The sequence below is a fragment of the Schistocerca cancellata genome, chromosome 5 (genome assembly GCF_023864275.1).
Source record: "Schistocerca cancellata isolate TAMUIC-IGC-003103 chromosome 5, iqSchCanc2.1, whole genome shotgun sequence".
NCBI classification, from domain to species: domain Eukaryota; kingdom Metazoa; phylum Arthropoda; class Insecta; order Orthoptera; family Acrididae; genus Schistocerca; species Schistocerca cancellata.
Genome location: NC_064630.1, coordinates 93,374,499 through 93,396,575, shown reverse-complemented (window position 1 = coordinate 93,396,575; position 22,077 = coordinate 93,374,499). Strand labels below are relative to the sequence as shown.

Below are 22,077 nucleotides of genomic sequence, written 5' to 3'. Positions count from 1 at the left end.
TTTAGATTCACTGATGCATTGCAGCATTCGCCGTAACACTGCACTTGCCACATTTACACTTCATTTCCATTCAGTGTAAGACAAAAAAATGATAGACCTACTTAAATTAACTGCCAATTGACAGCGAGCGGGCTGCTCAGCTCCCGCCAGCAATACGCCCTATTGGCGTTGTCGTCTCCAACAACGATGGCACTTCCGCGGCGCAAAGCTATCTGTTTGCTAGTTGTCAAGCGGGAGACTTTTCTGGGCGACCAAAATTTTGCCTCTCTCAAGAAAAAAACTCACAGCTCTGGCGTAATTACAAATTAGAACAGCTTTTTGACATGCTTACAGACAATATTAAAATCTATACCGTATCTGACTTTCAGAATTATTAAGCATTTTGTTAGGTGATAAGAGACTTAAATCTTCATACTTCTTACTTACGATTTAAATAATGACAAAACTGCAAATAAAAATAGTCATTTTCCGAAGCTTATACATATCAAAAGCAAAACAATACCAAACATCCGCTACATTCTTCCTGATTAAAGTACTTTGGTAATCAACGGAAAAAAAGTATTTCAGTGACTTCCTGAGCTTTACAGATTTGGGAAAAGTTAACAAATAAAAAAAGAACAAATTTTTGACATACTTACACCCAAACAACTAGATGTCAGACACTCAAATCAATACCAAACGTTGTGTGTCGACCGTGTATCAACCAAAACACCGATTCAGTTCGTGCTGTGTGCTGTCGTTCATGAGAACACATGTAAATGATAATTAAAAATAACACCGCTGCTAGGGAGTACAGGAAAAGTGTATCTACGAGATGCGAAAATGTAGGTCTCTAGTTGGTAAGTTGGTAAAGCGTCAGATCGTCATACATGCGTTCACATCCCGAGTTCAAAAGATACTGGTAGCGATTTTTTTAACAGTTTACGCGTGGAATTGTTATATGGGAGAACATTTTTCTGACATGTAAAAGGACGTTTCGGAGTTTTTAGCAATGTTCTTTTGACAGCCTGCTTTCGCTTCGTCAGTTGAAAGTAGCAAACCTGTAGCGCATATTTGTATAGATAACACCACACTACTGTTCCGAATGTTTATGTTTATTCTGTGAAACTACAAATGCAGTAGCTGCTTCATCACCAGTGGTTTCTGTTATGTCGCAACTGTCGCATATGTCCGTCAGAGCCGGCCGGAGTGGCCGAGCGGCTCTAGGCGCTACAGTCTGGAACCGCGGGACCGCTACGGTTGCAGGTTCGAATCCTGCCTGGGGCATGGATGTTTGTGATGTCCTGAGGTTAGTTAGGTTTAAGTAGTTCTAAGTTCTAGGGGACTGATGACCTCAGAAGTTAAGTCCCATAGTGCTCAGAGCCATTTGAACCATTTTGTCCGACAGAATACCAAACCTACCTACACAAATGTACTCTATAGGTTTGCTACTTTCAACTAACGAAGCGTAAGCAGATTATCCGAAGGACATTGCTACAAACACCGAAATTTCCTTTTACATGTCAGAAAAATGTTCTCCCATGTAACAATTTCAAGCGTAAACTGGTTTTTTTTTAAAAAAAAGTTCGGCGTCGGTAGGTTTGGAACACGAGATCTCTCGATCGACGATCTAGCGCTCTACCGACTCACCTGACAGAAGACCCACATTCGTAGAGGTGACAGATACAGCTTCCGTACACTCCGTAGTTCTGGCGTTACTTTTAATTAGCATTAACGCATCTTCTGCTGGACAACAAACAGAACGAACTAAATCGGTGTTTTGGTTCACATTCTGTCGACACACAACGTTTGGTACCGATCTGAGTGTCTTACATCTGGAGGTTTGGGTGTTAGTCATACTATAAACAACTACATCGCATCTTAAATACTGATTGTTACGAGATCTGTATATATGATAAAGACTTTACAGCGATTTTCTATTGCCGCGAAGGGTAGAGTTCTGTGATGACTGCCTGCAGACGGAATTTGCAGCGACAACTTCACATCGTTGGATCTGAAACATCAGATACCAACTAATAGATGAGCTAGTTGCAGGACTGTACATTTATTTCCATGAAATGTATGCTATTCTGGACCATTGTTGAATTAATTGCAAAATCATTAACATCTGACAATAGTGTTCAAAAGGTAAACCAACAATAGGCCAGATGTGCGACAAACTCAATGTTACTTTGAGACAAACAGATCACTAGGAGGCAGCTTTTACTGGAATACTTCGGTGCATTTCATTCCTAGGTCGCAGTCGGTTTGTTGGTCGCTTGACCTGTTGCACGGTGTCTGTGCTGTGCTCCAGAGGAATGCAGCCGTTGCCTGGCGACGTATCGTTGCAAGTTGGAACTGCGTCAAGTCAGGCACAGCAGCAACGCGATCCAGAGTGGGAGTGCCTCTCCCCTGGAATTTTAGAAAATTCACTCTGGGCGTGACTTCACTTTGTTCCTCTCTGATTCTCCATCCCGCTACCCAATTATTTGCTAACAACTTTCGTTGCTGTTCCGTAATTCCCGCCTTTCTCTCAGTAAAATATTTTAAAAGGTTCATGGCGAGTCTTATAGTTTAGCGAAATCTTTTTAAATCTTCATACCCTAAACTTCCTTTGACCCATACATACAGTTATCAGTCTTCTTCGCTATGCATTATCATCCTGACATTCCAGTGAAGGTCACTTCCATACGATACAATCGCTTGGGGAGACGCCAACCTACGACGCCGATGGCTGACAAATTACTTTCTATCTTGTGTTCAGGTTTTTCTTTACACACACAAACACGTACGCACGCACGCACTATATAGTTCATATCCAAATTTTGCTTGGAATGATTAGCGAAATCCTAGTCATTCATTTTTCAGTAAAGTATAAATTCGGTTAAAATTAAATTTTTATACCCGCTCTTCTTCATAAAGTGCTCCCTGGGACGGAACAAAATTCTCCCCATTGGATACTTGTAGCCCATTGTCTATTAATGGACATCACATAATTTTCTCTGTTGTAACATGCTGACGCTCTGTAAGTACTGTCTGCCTTTATCTAACTCATGCATTTCCTATTCGTAACAGTACAAGAACATAATAAGTGTTTTTGCAGCAGTTATACAATCGTTCTTTCTGGAGGGAATTTTGTTTACTAGAAGGGCATTCTCCTTGGTTGTTCAGTCTTTCGCTTGATGACGTGTACCTTCATTACATCTTGTTCAATCTTCCAGAGAGAGAAGGAAGTAACAAATGTTGCTACTCTAGTGACATTATCACACCTAAGAAAGTTTAATCAAAGTAAATTATGCGGAGTCAATATCGTTCAAATCAGAAACTGCATTCACAACAACAGAAAACTCGATGTCTAATTAACTGTGCTTCTTCGCCTGTTACAAATAATTTGTTATGTGCTGCTCACTGCTAGTAGTTAATGAAAATTATGTTATACCACCATCAGCCGTTAGAAAAAAATCTTTATTATTTCTATAAGTTTAGATTATGTGAAATCATAATGAGGCACCTGAAGTTTTTCGACCAAAGTGTTTGTGTGGTTGTATACATGACTTTCAACCACATTCTGAAGTATGTGACCGAAAAACTTCCTCTGCATAACGTTATTTGTAATAACCGTAACAAGTACTAGCAATAGCAGCTGATGAAATATCTGTTACCCTTGGGGCACTACATATGGATATTACTGATTCAGATTAAACTACAACAGGCAGCATACTAACATGTCTTTTAAAAATAAATTAATGATACATTAACAAGTTTGAAAATGTTATCAAATAATCTAATACAACACTTTCGAGAGAAAAATATCGTCTCTGGTGGCGTTATTAGAAATAGAGAATTTTGTTACATGTCAGTTGCTTCTTCTCTACAATTATTTTGAATATCGCTTTATAGATCAGCATTTCATATAGATGTCTGTCAACAACCACCGAAGACAGTGGAGCTACTTATTAGCATGTAATCTGAGACTTAACGTAATACATAAATCGAAAATCCATGACTTTTGTGGATATCATACATTTTCCTTAATCCCTCAAGTAGTTGTCTCTGCCAGATGTCCTCTTATTTGCGGAATCTGAGGTGACTTCTTGGCCATGATGTTAATGAGTAAATGAAAGGGAAAACTTTGACTCATGATATGTTCATTTATACCTTGCAGACCGGTAACATTCTAGCACAGTCACAGACTGAAACCTCAAGACGGCTGAAAATAGTTTTGCCAACACGTGACTAGTCTCACGTAACTTAGTGACGGACACACACACACACAGTGTACTTGTGCCCGTCACACTCCTCGTTTCAGATTATCTGTCTTCTTCCCAATCAGTGGGTCGTGAAGTCACTTTTTAAGCTATATGTCTTAATGCTGACGCGATTTTTAATTCAGCTGACGTTCTGAGTATCGATAATTTAAGTTGAAAGTGAATATACTGTATGGTTAAGCGGATGATAGTGAAAATGGAAGTGTCTCATTGCATACCGGTTTAAGCAAGTAGCTTATATTTGTAAGATATAGGCTGAATCTGGCTCTGAAATCAGATTTTGTCTAGTCATCGTGACTGGAAAGCAATGAATGTTGCCATATTGATATTTTAATTCATTCATATTAATTACATTAGAATTTCATGTGGGAAACTACTTGTATGCATCGAGGTATTTTGACCTCCAGTTTAGACAAATAGTTCCTTTGCAACAGTAGACTGTTTCTAAAAAGTGTCTGGCTGCAAGAAGCGCAGTGCTTTCATTTAAAACAAATTGGATTGTTCATACAAGCCGTTGCCCATAAAACCTATTATATCACTGTGAAAGTTGAAGAATATTCGCATAATTATCATTATTCAAAGAAACAGAAAATTTCAAGGCGTACTATGTTGTAGTCGCAAGGGCATGTCATTTTACACCAGGACCATCTTTTAATATGTTAATATTTAGTTAAGAGAGGTAAGTTATCTGTCAGGAACAGCCAATCAGGTGTCGATGAGATGATTGCTATCGATCTTTTAATGAACAGAGCGGTAAACTTGTGAGAATCATATCACAAGACACATGCATAATGTGACCACAGCTAGTATCTCACTACGCCTTAACCGGCTGCCCGCGGCGCTAATAAGTTATGTGGGTAGTCTGTACAGTAAGGGGCAACGGGCCAGTCTCTTTCACTGCGCCCCGGAAAAGCTGCTTTCATTCAGTTGCTCTTGTTCGTTTCAGGTGGATCGTGGACGTGTTCCTGTGCATCACACAGTTAGGATTCTGCTGTGTGTACTTCGTTTTCATTGCAGATAGCATCAAACAGGCAAGTAGATCCAAATCAAAGTGCAGTATGTGCAAGACACAAGCTGTACCGCACCCTACACTACATGATTTAGTCACTGAAAAAACAATTTTATTTAAAAATCATAAAACATTTTTTGAAATCGGTCACCCAGGGCCAAATGAATTTTCTGCGCTTGTGAAATCACATTCAAACTAACCTTCTGTGAAACTGTAGCATTGGTTGTTCCAACACTTCGGCTTACGTTTTCCTTCATTTGGAGTATATTTTTAGAATGACTTCTGTATACTTTTCCTTTTAACTATCGCCATAGGTACAATCACAAGCAAGCATGACCGACGAACGAGGCGGCCCCAGAACTTGGTTATTGCGCGTTCTTCTGTGAAAGCTCCGTGGATATGAGACTGGTTAACGAGGCGCATGGTACATAGCTCAGTTCTGCTGTGAAAAAGTAGTACTGCCTTTCCAAATCGTTTAACTGAGAACAGAGCTCGAAATAAACGTCTGTACTGCTTGTAATTTCAAATAACATCCGGCCGATAATCGTCTAACAAATCGAATTTTTTTTTTTTTTTTTTTTTAACTGTGAAGAGCAATGTGATGAAGAATCTGACGGCTTTCGAGACGCCAGTAGGGATTAGTCAGGCTGTTCGTATGGTCAGAAACATGAAACCATGTTTCATAACTCATAAAATACAGTTTCTGGCCATCTTCGCCATCCACAACCTTTTCAGACAACTGCTCTCAATGCTTAACCGAGTTTTCTAAGTCAGCTGAACTTAATGCTCGAATATGTGAAACGTGGTTAGGTTTCAAGTGTAAGAACTCAAGCACAGAATGACAAGATTTACCTTTAAAACCTCTCTGTTGCGAAAGCCACCTACCTGATATTTTCGGGCTAACAGAAATGGCTCCAAAAGCTTTGCAACCCGTTCTCTAATTCGAACTGAAAGTTTCAGGTTATGCTTGGACTTAGACACATCGCCATCAGACCGTCATTTTTTATCAAGTTCTGAATTATATTTTCCCTTGTTGTTTGATTTTGGTTCTTATTATTTTATGTTTTATGTTTTATGTTTTTATAATTTTGGCTTTTTTACTACTTTGGCAGCAATACTGGGTTCGCGAATTTTTCACGAAATATTTCACGAGTCTTCTCAAACAAACAATACAGATGCAATTCTCAACTATACACACCATTTCATTAACAGAATACGGAATACTTTACTTGAATAAGTCACCGAATGACGAAACAACACTTGTAACACTTTAAAGCCAGAGGCAACAACTGAATCTGTGACAACAAACCACGCCAGAAACGAAATACATCCCAACATACACTCCTGGAAATTGAAATAAGAACACCGTGAATTCATTGTCCCAGGAAGGGGAAACTTTATTGACACATTCCTGAGGTCAAATACATCACATGATCACACTGACAGAACCACAGGCACATAGACACAGGCAACAGAGCATGCACAATGTCGGCACTAGTACAGTGTATATCCACCTTTCGCAGCAATGCAGGCTGCTATTCTCCCATGGAGACGATCGTAGAGATGCTGGATGTAGTCCTGTGGAACGGTTTGCCATGCCATTTCCACCTGGCGCCTAAGTTGGACCAGCGTTCGTGCTGGACGTGCAGACCGCGTGAGACGACGCTTCATCCAGTCCCAAACATGCTCAATGGGGGACAGATCCGGAGATCTTGCTGGCCAGGGTAGTTGACTTACACCTTCTAGAGCACGTTGGGTGGCACGGGATACATGCGGACGTGCATTGTCCTGTTGGAACAGCAAGTTCCCTTGCCGGTCTAGGAATGGTAGAACGATGGGTTCGATGACGGTTTGGATGTACCGTGCACTATTCAGTGTCCCCTCGACGATCACCAGTGGTGTACGGCCAGTGTAGGAGATCGCTCCCCACACCATGATGCCGGGTGTTGGCCCTGTGTGCCTCGGTCGTATGCAGTCCAGATTGTGGCGCTCACCTGCACGGCGCCAAACACGCATACGACCATCATTGGCACCAAGGCAGAAGCGACTCTCATCGCTGAAGACGACACGTCTCCATTCGTCCCTCCATTCACGCCTGTCGCGACACCACTGGAGGCGGGCTGCACGATGTTGGGGCGTGAGCGGAAGACGGCCTAACGGTGTGCGGGACCGTAGCCCAGCTTCATGGAGACGGTTGCGAATGGTCCTCGCCGATACCCCAGGAGCAACAGTGTCCCTAATTTGCTGGGAAGTGGCGGTGCGGTCCCCAACGGCACTGCGTAGGATCCTACGGTCTTGGCGTGCATCCGTGCGTCGCTGCGGTCCGGTCCCAGGTCGACGGGCACGTGCACCTTCCGCCGACCACTGGCGACAACATCGATGTACTGTGGAGACCTCACGCCCCACGTGTTGAGCAATTCGGCGGAACGTCCACCCGGCCTCCCGCATGCCCACTATACGCCCTCGCTCAAAGTCCGTCAACTGCACATACGGTTCACGTCCACGCTGTCGCGGCATGCTACCAGTGTTAAAGACTGCGATGGAGCTCCGTATGCCACGGCAAACTGGCTGACACTGACGGCGGCGGTGCACAAATGTTGCGCAGCTAGCGCCATTCGACGGCCAACACCGCGGTTCCTGGTGTGTCCGCTGTGCCGTGCGTGTGATCACGTACAGCCCTCTCGCAGTGTCCGGAGCAAGTATGGTGGGTCTGACACACCGGTGTCAATGTGTTCTTTTTTCCGTTTCCAGGAGTGTATTTGTAAACATAGATGAACATTTTTGTTCTCAATATATTCAGTGTTAGCAAGTACTGAGTAAATATACCAGTCTCCCCATTTCATTTGATCTCTTCACAAAACATCTAATGACCCTAGAAAAGTGTCACAATACGATAAACAATGTAGCAGTACACAAAACCAGTCTTTACAGACCTATAAGCTCAATATCAAAGTTAAGATTTGCTGAACTAATTCATTACCTAGATAATGCATTTGTAATGGCTCACACCACTCACATGTACTACGATTATTACTGAAGATAAATACCACAATTTACACACTACATCCATTCCCTAGCACAACAACTGCATCTCCTCAGCAACTCATTAATACATTGCATGTAGCTATTAATTTTTTCAGCATCAAAAAATCAACACATGAGAGAGTTACAGGCATGTTAGCATAGTGACATTTCTCAAAGGTTTCACTAAATTCACTCACAAATAAATGTCTCCCCCTGTTCAAAAGAAAAATGTACGTTATCAAAAACCATACTTTTTTTAATGTAACGAACTCAGTCTACCACGCAGCTCTGCGTATCAAAATTTCTCAGTTTAACTGAATTATAAACGATCTCAGAACTGCAACACATGAACGTGTGTCACATATTAGAGTCATAAGCGACCTCATGTAATTTCTGACCAAGTGCATCGAGTGATAAACTCATTAATGAGCACCTGTGAACTGTTACCTCTGCAGAAAGTAACTAATCCAATATCCAGTAATGTTCGTTATTGTATGTATTAATCTCACAAGTTTCCAGAAGAAAATTATAGAAAAATTGAAACTTGTATGGTATAGAATTTCACAATTAATCAAGGTTACTTCTGAAAAACACCAAGAAAAATTATACTACTGCCAAAAACGAATTTTGGCTCCAGAACACCCACTGAAAATACTACGAAAAGAATTGCGCATAAAATAATGAAAACATCCAGTGAAGCTGGACAAAAGTACTTACAATTAATCAAAAAATTAACGGAAAAGAATATTGGAAGGGTAAGCCATTTTGAAAGCCTTTCCTCCTTTACTGAACTTAAGCCTGCGAACTTACATGAAATTATGACCCTGATTTTAGACCATCAAATGTTACCCTTTTATATTAAATCTGACCGACACGTAAGTAAACGCAATCTGATTGAGATTACTGAAGTTTCAGAGTGGGAAGGACTGTCATACGCATAACCGAAGAAAGGGGGTAACCATGTTCCACAAAGGCAAAACTGAAATTAGAATCATCACTGTACACCTCATGTGTGTACTGACTGTGTACGTAAGGATATCGAAGGATATCGTGTCTCATAGGTACAATTTGTGCAACACAAATGGTTATGTCATACATGCCATTCCCCACGCAACAGTCAGCACCTCGTGGTCTTGTGATTAGCGCCGCTGACACTCAATCACGGGGCCCCAAGTTCGATTCCCAGCTAGGTAGGTGATTTTCTCCGCTTCGGACTGTGTGTGAGTGTGAGTGTGTGTGTATGTGTATGTGTATGTGTATGTGTGTGTGTGTGTGTGTGTGTGTGTATTGTCCTCATCATCATTTCATCATTATCGACCTGCACCTCGCCATCCTGGTGTCACAGATACTTGCACCACGCAACCGAACTCCCCAGAAAGGGACTCACGGCCAACTATACCATACATACCTGGTGGTTATAATTAAACTTTCCCTATTCAACGCGTTATAACACGGAAACTAATTGCCGTCCGAGGACCAGCCTTGGGAGTATTAGTGTCAACGACATGGAGAAGAAAAATAATGCAGAATCAATTCAAATAAAACACTTTTAATGCACTGCTACGGTACATCATACAGTTATGTACCGGTATCATTACTGCTACAAATGGGACTCAATATGGCGCCCATATAAACAAACTACATTAAAGAAAATATATACTGTGAGGGCAATGTCAGAATTCCCAGACTGTTGAATAGGGGTCGACAAGAGGTTCTCGAATTTACACCACATACAGCTCGAACAGCCCGTTTTTTAGCCAAAAATACCCTTTATGAATCAGAAGAATTACCCCCAAAAAATAATACCATATGACATAAGCGTATGAAAATATGCGAAGTAGACTATTTTTCGTGTTGAACTGTCACTTATTTTAGATACTGTTCTAATGGTAAATAAAGCAGCATTTAGTTTCTGAACAAGATCCTGAACATGGGCTTTCCACAGCAGCTTACTATCTATCCGAACTCCTAGGAACTTGAACTGTTCCGTCTCGCTTATAATATGCACATCCTGTCTGATGAAAATATCGGTTCTTGTTGAACTGTGAGTTAGAAACTGTAAAAACTGAGTCTTACTGTGATTTAGCATCAAATTATTTCCACAAGCCACAAACTTATTTCATGAACTACATTATTTGATAATTTTTCAATGTTACACACAAGATCCTTCACTACCAAGCTGGTGTCATCAGCAAACAGAAATATTTTTGAATCACCTGTAATAGTAGAAGGCATATCATTTATATAAATAAGAAACAGCAGTGGCCCCAGCACCGACCCTTGGGGAACGCCCCCTTAACAGCGCCCCATTGGGACTGAATATCACTACCACTCTCAATATTGCGGAGAATTACCTTCTGATTTCTGTTCTTAAAGTAAGAGGGGAACCAATTGTAAGTTACTTCCCTTACTCCATAATGGTCCAATTTCTGCAGTAATATTTTGTGGTCAACACTGTCAAAAGCCTTCGTTAAATCAAAGAAAACACCTAGCGTTCGCAACCTTTTGTTTAATCCGTCCAAACCCTCACAGAGAAAAGAGAATATAGCATTTTCAGTTGTTAAAACATTTCTCAAACCAAACTGTACATTTGACAATAAATTATGTGAATTTAAATGTTCCAGTAACCTTGAATATACAACCTTCTCGATAACTTTAGCAAACACCGATGGCATCGAAATAGGTCTATAATTGTCCACGTTATCCCTGTCTCCTTTTTTATAAAGTGGCTTCACTACCGAGTACTTTAATCGGTCAGGAAACCGACCACTCCTAAAGGAAAAGTTACAGATATGGCTAAGTACTGGGCCAACATACATAGAACAATACTTCAGTATTCTGCTAGATACCCCGTCATATCCATGAGAGTTCTTGGTCTTTAGTGATTTAACTATTAACTCAATCTCCCTCTTGTCAGTATCATGGAGGAGCATTTCAGGTAACAGTCTCGGAACACTTTTTTTCTACAAACGCTATATGATTCCCTGTTGGGACTATGTTTCTATTTTGTTCACCTGCTATATTCAGAAACTCACTAACACGGACATTCCCACTATGCACTGATTCTATGTCCTCGACCTCTCTCTGCAGACCAGCAACTTCCTTTACGACTGACCATATGGTTTTAATTTTATCCTGAGACTTAGCTATTCTATCTGCATTCCACATACTTTTTGCCTTCGTAATAACTTTTTTAAGCACCTTACAATACTGTTTGTAATGAGCTGCTGCATTTAGATTTTGACTGTTTCTAACGTTTTGATATAACTGCCACTTTGTTCTACAGGATATTCTTATCCCTCTATTCAGCCACCCAGGCTGCCTGTTTGTGCTAGTACCCTGTTTTGAACGTTCTAACGGAAAGCACCTTTCAAAGAGCACGAGAAAAGTCTTGAGGAAAGCATTATATTTATCGTCTACTGTATCAGCACTATAAACATCTTGCCACTCTTGTTCCTTGATAAGGTTTGCAAAGGTCTCTACAGCAACTGGATCGGCTTTCCTAAAACGTTGATAACTATATTTAACATGTGTTGCAGCACAAAAATCTTTTAGAGTTAAAACTTGTGCATCATGATCTGAAAGGCCATTCACGTTTTTGCTAACAGAATGCCCTTCTAGTAATGAGGAATGAACAAAAATGTTGTCTATGGTTGTTCTACTGTTCCCTTGCACTCTCGTTGGAAAGAATACGGTTTGCATATTATATAAATTAAGGAGGCTACCAGCATCCTTTTTCTTGCACAGTCATTTATACAATTAATATTGAAGTCACCACTCATAACTAACTTTTTGTATTTCCTATAAAGTGAACCAAGAACCTCCTCTAGCTTTAGCAAAAATGTTGTGAAATCGGAGTCTGGGGATCTATAAATAACAACAGTTAGAAGTTTAACTCCACTAAATTTAACCACACCTGCACAACATTCAAACACCTTTTCAGTGCAGTACTTTGGAACATCATTTGACTCAAATGGGATACCGTTTTTCACATACATGGCTACTCCCCCACACGGCAAAGAGCTCCTAGAAAAGCTGCCAGCAAACCTGTATCCTAGTAAAGGAAGCCTCTGAATTATCTTATTATTTAAAAAGTGTTCAGGTATACCAATAATTTCAGAGTCAATATCTATAAGCAGTTCACTAACTTTATCTCTAATACCTTGTACATTTTGATGAAATATACTAATTCCCTCATTACTGGGATACCCAAGCTTTGTCGAAAGTGGTTTCTTTGTTAGAGACTTCCCTTAAGCAGGAATACCTATTAGCTGACTTCAATATTCCCTCTCCTACAACAGCGTTCCAACTCCCATGAACATCAGATTTTCACCCCCCGTTCCCCATATCCCCATAAACTTTCTCTATCTCTTCATCTTTTGCTTGGACATCAGCATGTGTACTTGAACTACTATCGTTCACGCAGGGATTCTGATAAGAATAATCCCACCACTGAAATGTTCAACGTAACTCACTCTCTGCCCTGCCTTCCAGTTCAAGATTAACCCTACTCCCGTTGCATCATTTTTTGCTGCTGTTGATGTGACATTACATTTCTCTGACTACAATTACTTATCTATTTCCTGTTTCATTTCACCGACCCACACTACATCTAGACTGAGCTTTTGTATTTCCCTTTTCAGATTTTGTACGTTCCCTACCACAGTAAAACTTTTGACATTACACGTTCCGACTCGTAGAACGTTACTCTTTCGTTGGTTATTCATTCTATTTCTCATGGCCTCCTCGTCCCTCTGACAGTCCCCTCCCGGAGATCCGAACGGCGGAGTACTCCATCTTTTGCCAATTGAGAGATAATCACGACATTTCTTTTTTCATTTACAAGCCACGGCCTGTTGATACAAATTATATGTCTTTAATGCATTGGTTTCCATTACCTATTGTATCCTCACGCCATCGATCATTGCTGATTCTTCCAGCTTTTAGGGGCAGCTTCCCACCCCAAGGGAAAGACTGCACCCCGAACCCCTCTCCGCTCTTCCACCTTCTTTGACAAGACCATTGGCAGAACGATGGTCGTTCCTCATACCAGAAGTTTTCGACAGCCATTGCTAATGATTTTATACAAAGTAAGGGCAGTGCCTGGCATTGTACCCAGAACCCAGGACGTTCTGCCAAAGACTCTTTCCGTGTACAACAATGTCACTTTTATATCTATTTCGGTATTAAATTCCGTTCCCGGCAGACTTCTCGGTCCTGGTCCATTGATCAATCTTATACAACCCAAAGGTTGACAGAGTCGTTTATGTTGCATTGACTCTAGTTTCTCTGTGCTCTTTATTCTAGCTGGACGGGAAGATAGGGACTTCATTTGCGAGTTTATTTAGAACTACACATGCTCAGGATCAATTATTAAGTTGTGATGTGGTAGGATAGCGGGACACGGACTGCTGGAGTGGAACGACCAAATCCAAGTCAAGGATACAGCGAAAATATTTTTTTTCTCTTTATTTGCCGCTACACAATACACTGCGGCATCCACAGAACAATTAAGAAGCTTACAGTTTAACAGACAATCTCAGCCATCTGACTGAGTAGCACAAGCGGGATCCAGAACAAAAGCTTAGAGATACTTCAGCTAAAGCACAGATTTAACTTGAAACAATGAAGCAAAATTTAATTTTAGAAGCAGACTCAGCAATATAAATAGCAAACAGCTTCAAATCCAATGTTTAAACAAAGATTTAATTAAAGCAGAATTTCATTGGAATGAACTGAGCAAAATATGATACACCGGCATGCTCAGGTTATCTGAATAGCAAAACAGAATCAACTCCAAATTTTAGGCAGAGGGTCGGTTAAAGTAACATTTAACTTGAAACAATTAGGTAAACATTATCATATAGGCAGGCTAAGTAATCTGAATAGCAAAATACATTCTAATCCAGTGTTTAAACAGAGCTTGATTAAAAAAGAATTTAACTAAAAATTTCCAATGCAATAAACTGGGAAAAATTCAGATACTTGAAAATTACATGTACATACATTCATAGCTTCACTCGAAATTTAGACGGAAGGTAACTTCCTCGCCATATTAAGAACAACATATGATATGTTGATCATGTGCTGGGCTCCTTAATTGACCTGGGCGCCGGGCTACGAGTGGAGTAATATCAGCGATGTTACACAAGTACGTTGACTCAATCTGAAGAGGCTAAACATGAATTAATACAAGCTGCTCTGCTAATCAGCGAGTTAATTGGTAGCAATTAATCGAGATTATACTTAACTCTAACACAACCAGAAACAAGAGCATAAGAGGGACATTAAGGTTTCACTTAAACTAATGATTACGAACGGCATAGTTTACACTGACCCTCCTTGAAAGGGTGCACAAAAATCCTATCCAAAATCAGCGTAAAAATTTCAATCATCCTTAAATAGTGGATTAAAATAGAAGAAAAAACATCTTGCGGCACCTCTAAATGTGAATTTAAGAACAACTTCTCAAGCTTAAGCAACTTTTAATGGACACTTACGCCTTTAAACAAATGTATACAACTGAAAATAGTGCGGTTGCATAGAGCAGTCCTTAAAGGCTGCCGGCCGTGGTGGCCGAGCGGTTCTAGGCGCTACAGTCTGGAACCGCGCGACCGCTACGGTCGCAGGTTCGAATCCTGCCTCGTGTATGGATGTGTGTGATGTCCTTAGGTTAGTTAGGTTTAAGTAGTTCTAAGTTCTAGGGGACTGATGACCTCAGAAGTTAAGTCCCATAGTGCTCAGAGCCGTTTGAACCATTTGAACCTTAAAGGCAGATAACAGTTTTTCAGAACTCAAAATACAATAAGATTACACTGACCCACTCAGAAACGGGGAGCACTTTATCTTCAAGATCCCCCATCAGGTCGGTGACAGAAGTCGGAAATTACAATACCAACAACCAATAAGCAATTTGGAAGTTTTTGTAGAATGTGAGACGCTGGAAGGGGCTGAGAAGGCCGGCACAACCGAGCCAAATCAAGTAACAAATACGCCGACGTGGTGTAGGAACACAGTACACTGCGGATAGATGAGCTTTGACAGTAACCACTAATGGTGAATACTGAGGAACAACTTCCAAACGGTAACAGACAAATAAAGCGGCTCACCGAGAAGTGTAGTGGCCACCAGAGCAGCTCGCCGGCTCAATGCTGCAAGCAGTTCCGTGAGACGACACACACTGCCACGTCGAAAGCCAGCTCCGGTGAAGCGTTGCAACAGCCCATTAGCCGCTCCAGAGTCACGCCGTTGCCCGCGACGCTCAGCCAAGGCCTAATGCGCCCTCCAACACGCGGCCGTGCCGCCAGCACTCCGCACTGCCCCCTCTGTGTTGATCGCAAACTGGCTGATGCTGCCTCTGCAGACTCCAGTCTCAACTCCACGATGGCCGGCCAAACCAAAGAGGCCACTGCCAGAAGCATACCTGCGAAGTAAACAATCTGGACAACTGTACGGACGCTACGAACTCGGAGTGCACGTACGAATATAAAGTAAATTATGTCTCGCGTTCACTTCTCCTCCGTCGCAGTTTGTGAGAGGGTATGACATTCGAAAAGGACACGTCCATGAGTTCCTGAGTCAGCTCCACAGGCGCGTACTGCAGGATCACTTTTTCCTGTCCTGTGCAGGTGCGCAGGGTATATGGCTTATGCCCGGTGAGAAAACATACTTTGAACGGTTGTAAGTGTTTGAAACAGTGCTTGATGTTCAAGAATAATGATCACACCATTCTAGTGCTGTTAAAAGTAGCCCAAAGCCTTTGCTATTGTTCAAGAACTTCTCCCAGGATGGTTCTGCAATTATAGGGATCCAAACTATACGACATGGTAACAGCAATGAAGAAAATCAGTAAATAAACTTCTATGTCCAAACGGTCCCTGGATCACAAAGCATCTGAGGAACTAAAGTGATCTACCGCACACTTTTACTTCCTTTAGATTATTACCAAAAAAAAAAAAAAAAAAAAAATTAACAGCGTTAATTTTTCCATGTCGACTGAATTACTAGAAGAAATCCAGCGGCTGAGCTCTTTTTGTTTAGCTTTATTTTTGCCAAAAAAGGGCTTTCGTCCTTCTACAACTGGCGTAACACATTTATAGTTTCGTCTGTATAACATTTTTATCCAATGCATTTTCACCGCTGAGGCTATCTCCTTTCTGTAACTTGTGGCTCTTTCTCACCTTCGTATGCGTATCACATACACTTTTACGTTCGCTGATGCACTATTGACAGCGAGAAATACGTCTCGATATGAACAAAGCTGTACAAAAAGAGCCTGGTTGCCGTATTTCTTCAAGAATGATGATATTGTCGGTGTTACACTACAAGAACGAAAGAAGAAACTAATTTTGTTGGTAATACACTGCACGAACGAACCAACGAACTAACCCTTACCGCCACTTGTGTAGATGTCATCCTACATCGCACACACTCAGCAGTGACGTTGCTGCCAGTTAACGGGAGCAGAGCTCCTAACAGCACTGATGTAATTGCCGCTAAACAGACCAGACTGGCACGATGCGACACAGACGTCTAAAGCGTTACTGCGGAAGATACTTGCTGTTTCCGAAACTATAAAACAGGAGAACTTTGAATAGACATACTCTGAGATTTAAACACTCGTCGGGAACATAAATGATACAAAGTCATATGGCGGACGGGTTCATACGGTGGGATGGCAGCCAGTTCATCCCGCGTAATAGGCAAGCGAGTTGCGAAAAACTTTAGCTGCTCTTTTCTAATTGAAGTCACTAACTTACACTATCGGTTTGCTCCTTTGAATGCAATTACATCTACATCTACATCCATACTCCGCAAGCCACCTGACGGTGTGTGGCGGAGGGTACCTTCAGTACCTCTATCGGTTCTCCCTTCTATTCCAGTCTCGTATTGTTCGTGGAAAGAAGGATTGTCGGTATGCCTCTGTGTGGGCTCTAATCTCTCTGATTTTATACTCATGGTCTCTTCGCGAGATATACGTAGGAGGGAGCAATATACTGCTTGACTCTTCGGTGAAGGTATGTTCTCGAAACTTTGACAAAAGCCCGTACCGAGCTACTGAGCGTCTCTCCTGCAGAGTCTTCCACTGGAGTTTATCTATCATCTCCGTAACGCTTTCGCGATTACTAAATGATCCTGTAACGAAGCGCGCTGCTCTCCGTTCGATCTTCTCTATGTCTTGTATCAACCCTATCTGGTACGGATCCCACACTGCTGAGCAGTATTCAAGCAGTGGGCGAACAAGCGTACTGTAACCTACTTCCTTTGTTTTCGGATTGCATTTCCTTAGGATTCTTCCAATGAATCTCAGTCTGGCATCTGCTTTACCGACAATCAACATTATATGATCATTCCATTTTAAATCACTCCTAATGCGTACTCCCAGATAATTTATGGTATTAACTGCTTCCAGTTGCTGACCTGCTATTTTGTAGCTAAATCATAAAGGATCTATCTTTCTGTGTATTCGCAGCACATTACACTTGTCTACATTGAGATTCAGTTGCCATTCCCTGCACCATGCGTCAATTCGCTGCAGATCCTCCTGCATTTCAAGTACAATTTTCCATTGTTACAACCTCTCGATACACCACAGCATCATCTGCAAAAAGCCTCAGTGAACTTCCGATGTCATCCACCAGGTCATTTATGTATATTGTGAATAGCAACGGTCCTATGACACTCCCCTGCGGCACACCTGAAATTACTCTTACTTCGGAAGACTTCTCTCCATTGAGAATAACATGCTGCGTCCTGTTATCTAGGAACTCCTCAATCCAATCACACAATTGGTCTGATAGTCCATATGCTCTTACTTTGTTCAATAAACGACTGTGGGGAACTGTATCGAACGCCTTGCGGAAGTCAAGAAACACGGCATCTACCTGGGAACCCGTGTCTATGGCCCTCTGAGTCTCGTGGACGAATAGCGCGAGCTGGGTTTCACATGACCGTCTTTTTCGAAACCCATGCTGATTCCTACAGAGTAGATTTCTAGTCTCCAGAAAAGTCATTATACTCGAACACAATACGTGTTTCAAAATTCTACAACTGATCGACGTTAGTTAAGCCTGACATCGCAGATACGATGTCAAGGTCATGCAAACGGAGCCAGTTGCCTGGACGTCGATAAATAAAGACGTGTAAGAAAATACGTGACGATGTTCGGTAGCTTTGCAATTGTGCTTAGTACCATGGAAAATGGAAATGAGCGTTTGGCGTCATTGGCCGGGAGGCCGCTTACGCGGCAGGTCCAGCCGTCTTGGTGCAGGTCTTATTACATTCGACGCCATACTGGGCGACCTGTGCGCCGGATGGGGATGAAATGATGATGATGATAACACAACACCCAGTCCCTGATCAGAGAAAATCCCCGACCCAGCCAGGAATCGAACCCGGGCCCCTTAGGACGGCAGTCCACCACGCTGACCATTCACTGCTTCGTACCATGAAGTGTGCATTACATTATATTATACTAGCGACTGGTACTGGCTTTGCACGGGTGGCTTAAGTATTCACGCCCGGACGACATGTCTGGCGTAGCGGTAATAGATTATATACACAAACCTACATCTTCGATATGTGTGTTAGTTAAAACAGTATTAAAATCCCTACAGCAGTTCCTGAGATTAGCCTTCACATGCAGACGGAAAAACGCGACAGCAGGCTTTAATGTATAACATGTAGTGATTATGATGTTGCGGTACTTGCTTTATTCAGAATTACGACGCAAAGTTCCTTCGGACATGCATACTTGGCCGAAGAAACAGGTACAGCGGCGACTACAGCCATTATGAAATGCATGAAATGTATTCGCAGTTACGAGTATAGACAACCATCAGCTGTATACTGGAATCAAAATAATGAAAATTTGTACATAATTTCCCGTTTATAGCGGGCGATCGCTTCACTTTTAGGCCATCTGAGCACGCACTAGGGCCAGATCCAAATTTCCATCTCGTCAACCATGTCTCTACAATCTACACTCGTATATTCATTACGAATATTCTCGTACATGGGAGACATTTTAACTAAAGGCCACTTGCCCGGTGATGGCGTATAAATACGATATTGCAGTGCCTCTTGTTCAGGATTACGATGCAATATTCCTTTGAACATGAATATTCTCTTTGCTCTCGCCTTTTCTCAGCTGCCTATGCTCGTTAAAATGGTCTTCTCTCTTTCTCAAGTAACTGGAAACCTATTCCATTCATAAACCACTGGTTGGTCAAAACCTGTTTATCTTCTCCAGCAGTAATGATATTTAGAACATCAGCATGTGCTATGATAATCTCATCGAGTTTTTCAATGAAATCTGTTTCTTTTCGCTTGTGAACGTCCGACGATCTTCGCGCATGTTTTATAGTTGTCTCCATTGTTGATATAAGCTTATACGTTCGGTGTACAGTTCCTCAGCTTTCTCGTGCTTTTTAACAATAAATCATCACTTCCCACTTAGGTAGTGTGACACTACGGCAATAGTTAATTTACACTTTCGCAGACAGTAAAAGAAAACCACTTGACAGATGGCAATTTTCTTCCAGTTATTTCGTGGGAGTAATACTCGAACAAACAAATTTTCTCCATTCCTCTGGTATCTGTGAATAACTGAGGAACGCAAAAGCCTTTACCAATAATATGGACGCAGAAGTCCCGCTTCAAATTGCACTAATTACAGACACCCTCTTTATAAAGGGAATAAAGCCCCAAAGAAAATAAATTTATTACGCTACCTGAGTGCCACCAGGTATGGTTCGCCACAGACATGCATGCTTCGCACAACAGATGTTCTTTGGCATCTGATATGATTTATTATGGACCATTGATCAATTTTATCATTACTGAAATTAAGTTTGCATTCCATAAGAACACCTACAACTCACTTAATGAGCAGGACATACACAGATTAGCCAAAACATTATGACCATTTCCCACGGCGACGCTGAAGGCCGCCTGGTGGCGTTGCAGACACGTCACGCGGTAACAAAAGTTCGTAAGCGAAGGAGACACGGACGGGGGATCACCCTAGCGAAGATATGGGCTGCACATGGGGAAATCCGTTGAGATAAGTGACTTTGACAAAGGGCGGATTATTATTACGCATAGTCTGTGAACGAGTGTTTCAAAAACGGCGAAGCTGGTCAACTGTTCACTTACCACCGTCGTAAGCGTCTATGGAAAGAGGCAGAAGGACAGTGAAGCTACCACTAGGTGCTACATGGTTGAACTCCAAGACTCTTCACAGAACGTGGGGTTCGGAGGCCTGTCCGCTCTCTAAAGCAGGATAGATGGTGATCCGTGGCATCTCTGCCGAAAGAGCACAAGGCTGGTGCACGCACAAGTGTATCGAAGCACATCGTTCATGGTACATTGTTGAACATGTAGCTCCGCAGAAGACCACCCCTACGAGTTCACATGTTGACCCAACGATATCGTCAATTACAATTGCAGTGCGCATGGGACCATCAGTATTCGACTGTCGATTAGCGGAAACCTGTCGGCTCTTCGAGTGAATCAGATTTTTGCCACGCTAGATCGATAGTCGTGGGAACAGTATTATGCTAAGGGAGACATTTTTCTGCGCTTGCATGGGATCTGTAGTAGTAATCTAAGACACGTTGACAGCTGCGAACCACCTACATCCCTTCACGCTTGATGTCTTCCCCGACGGCGATGTCACCTTTCAGCTGTATAACTGTCCGTATCTCGGAGCCGGACTGTGCTACAGTGGTCTGAGGAGCATCATAGTGAACTCACTTTAATGTCTGGTCGACCAAATTCGTCTGATGTAAATCCTATGGAACACAACTCGGTAGTTTTCGGGCGCCATCTTCTTGTAAGTAGATCAGCTGCCCGTTATTTACGCGAATTACATGACCTGTGTGTAGACATCTAATGCCACATACCTCTACAAACCTATCAACAAACTATCGGATCCCTCACTCAGTGATACATTCCGTTCCAAAAGAGCACATACAAGCTATTAAGCAGGTGGTCGTAATGTTTCGGCTCATCCGTATGTACCAAAATCGTGAATTCAACCAGGGATTTGCAACTCTTGTTGGTTGCGAGCTTGTAATGTAACTTAATCACAAAATATATTATCAGACTGACGAAGCAGCTGCTTTCCAGAAGTTCTCGCGTCAAACTTACGTTCCGTGACCCGAAAAAAATTTACTAAAACGGAAGAATTCTTTACTATCTGGAAACTGATATGGTAGCTCTGATATGGTGGCTCTGATTCAACTATTGATTAGATTAAAGGTACCACATCATTTCCTACATTAGTTCTGCACGAGGCATTGGTGCAACGCATCATGATTACTCAGTGCCGCCATCACACAAATATATCTCATTCAATTAAACTGAGGAGGGAGTGAAACGTAAGTAAAACTATGATAATCTCTTTAACCTTGCAGTTATTTTTTGAGCCCAAGAATACAGAAGCTTTACAAAGAGGAGTAAGATTAATGTTACATCACTCACGTGGTGCCTTCGGCATAGTACAAAAAAAAGGAAAGGCGTTCTTCATAACGTAAATATGAGAAAGACATAAGAGGCAAAACATTTTTCCTGAATGGAATACTGGCTTTCTAAATTCGATCGCGAAACAAATACAGTATGTAAACAGAACGTTATCCGCCCCACATTAATCGTTACCACAAACTTCACTCTGCTGTTCATTTGACACCAGTGCGTAAGAAACTCCCTATTCCAATATGACTCATCGAGTATTTAGTCGTATAAAATATTACCTTGAGTGCTACAGCAGATACATGAGGAAAATCTGTATATAAT

General features: G+C 41.8%; 1 protein-coding gene across 1 annotated transcript in view; it reads left to right on the top strand.

Annotated features, from left to right (window-relative positions):
* LOC126188081 (proton-coupled amino acid transporter 1) overlaps positions 1-22,077 on the top strand; it is a 287,378-nt gene that overhangs the window by 227,479 nt on the left and 37,822 nt on the right. The window contains exon 6 of the mRNA XM_049929533.1: positions 5,194-5,278. Within this exon, the coding sequence (XP_049785490.1) occupies positions 5,194-5,278 (85 nt within the window). The remainder of the gene's footprint in view (positions 1-5,193; positions 5,279-22,077) is intronic.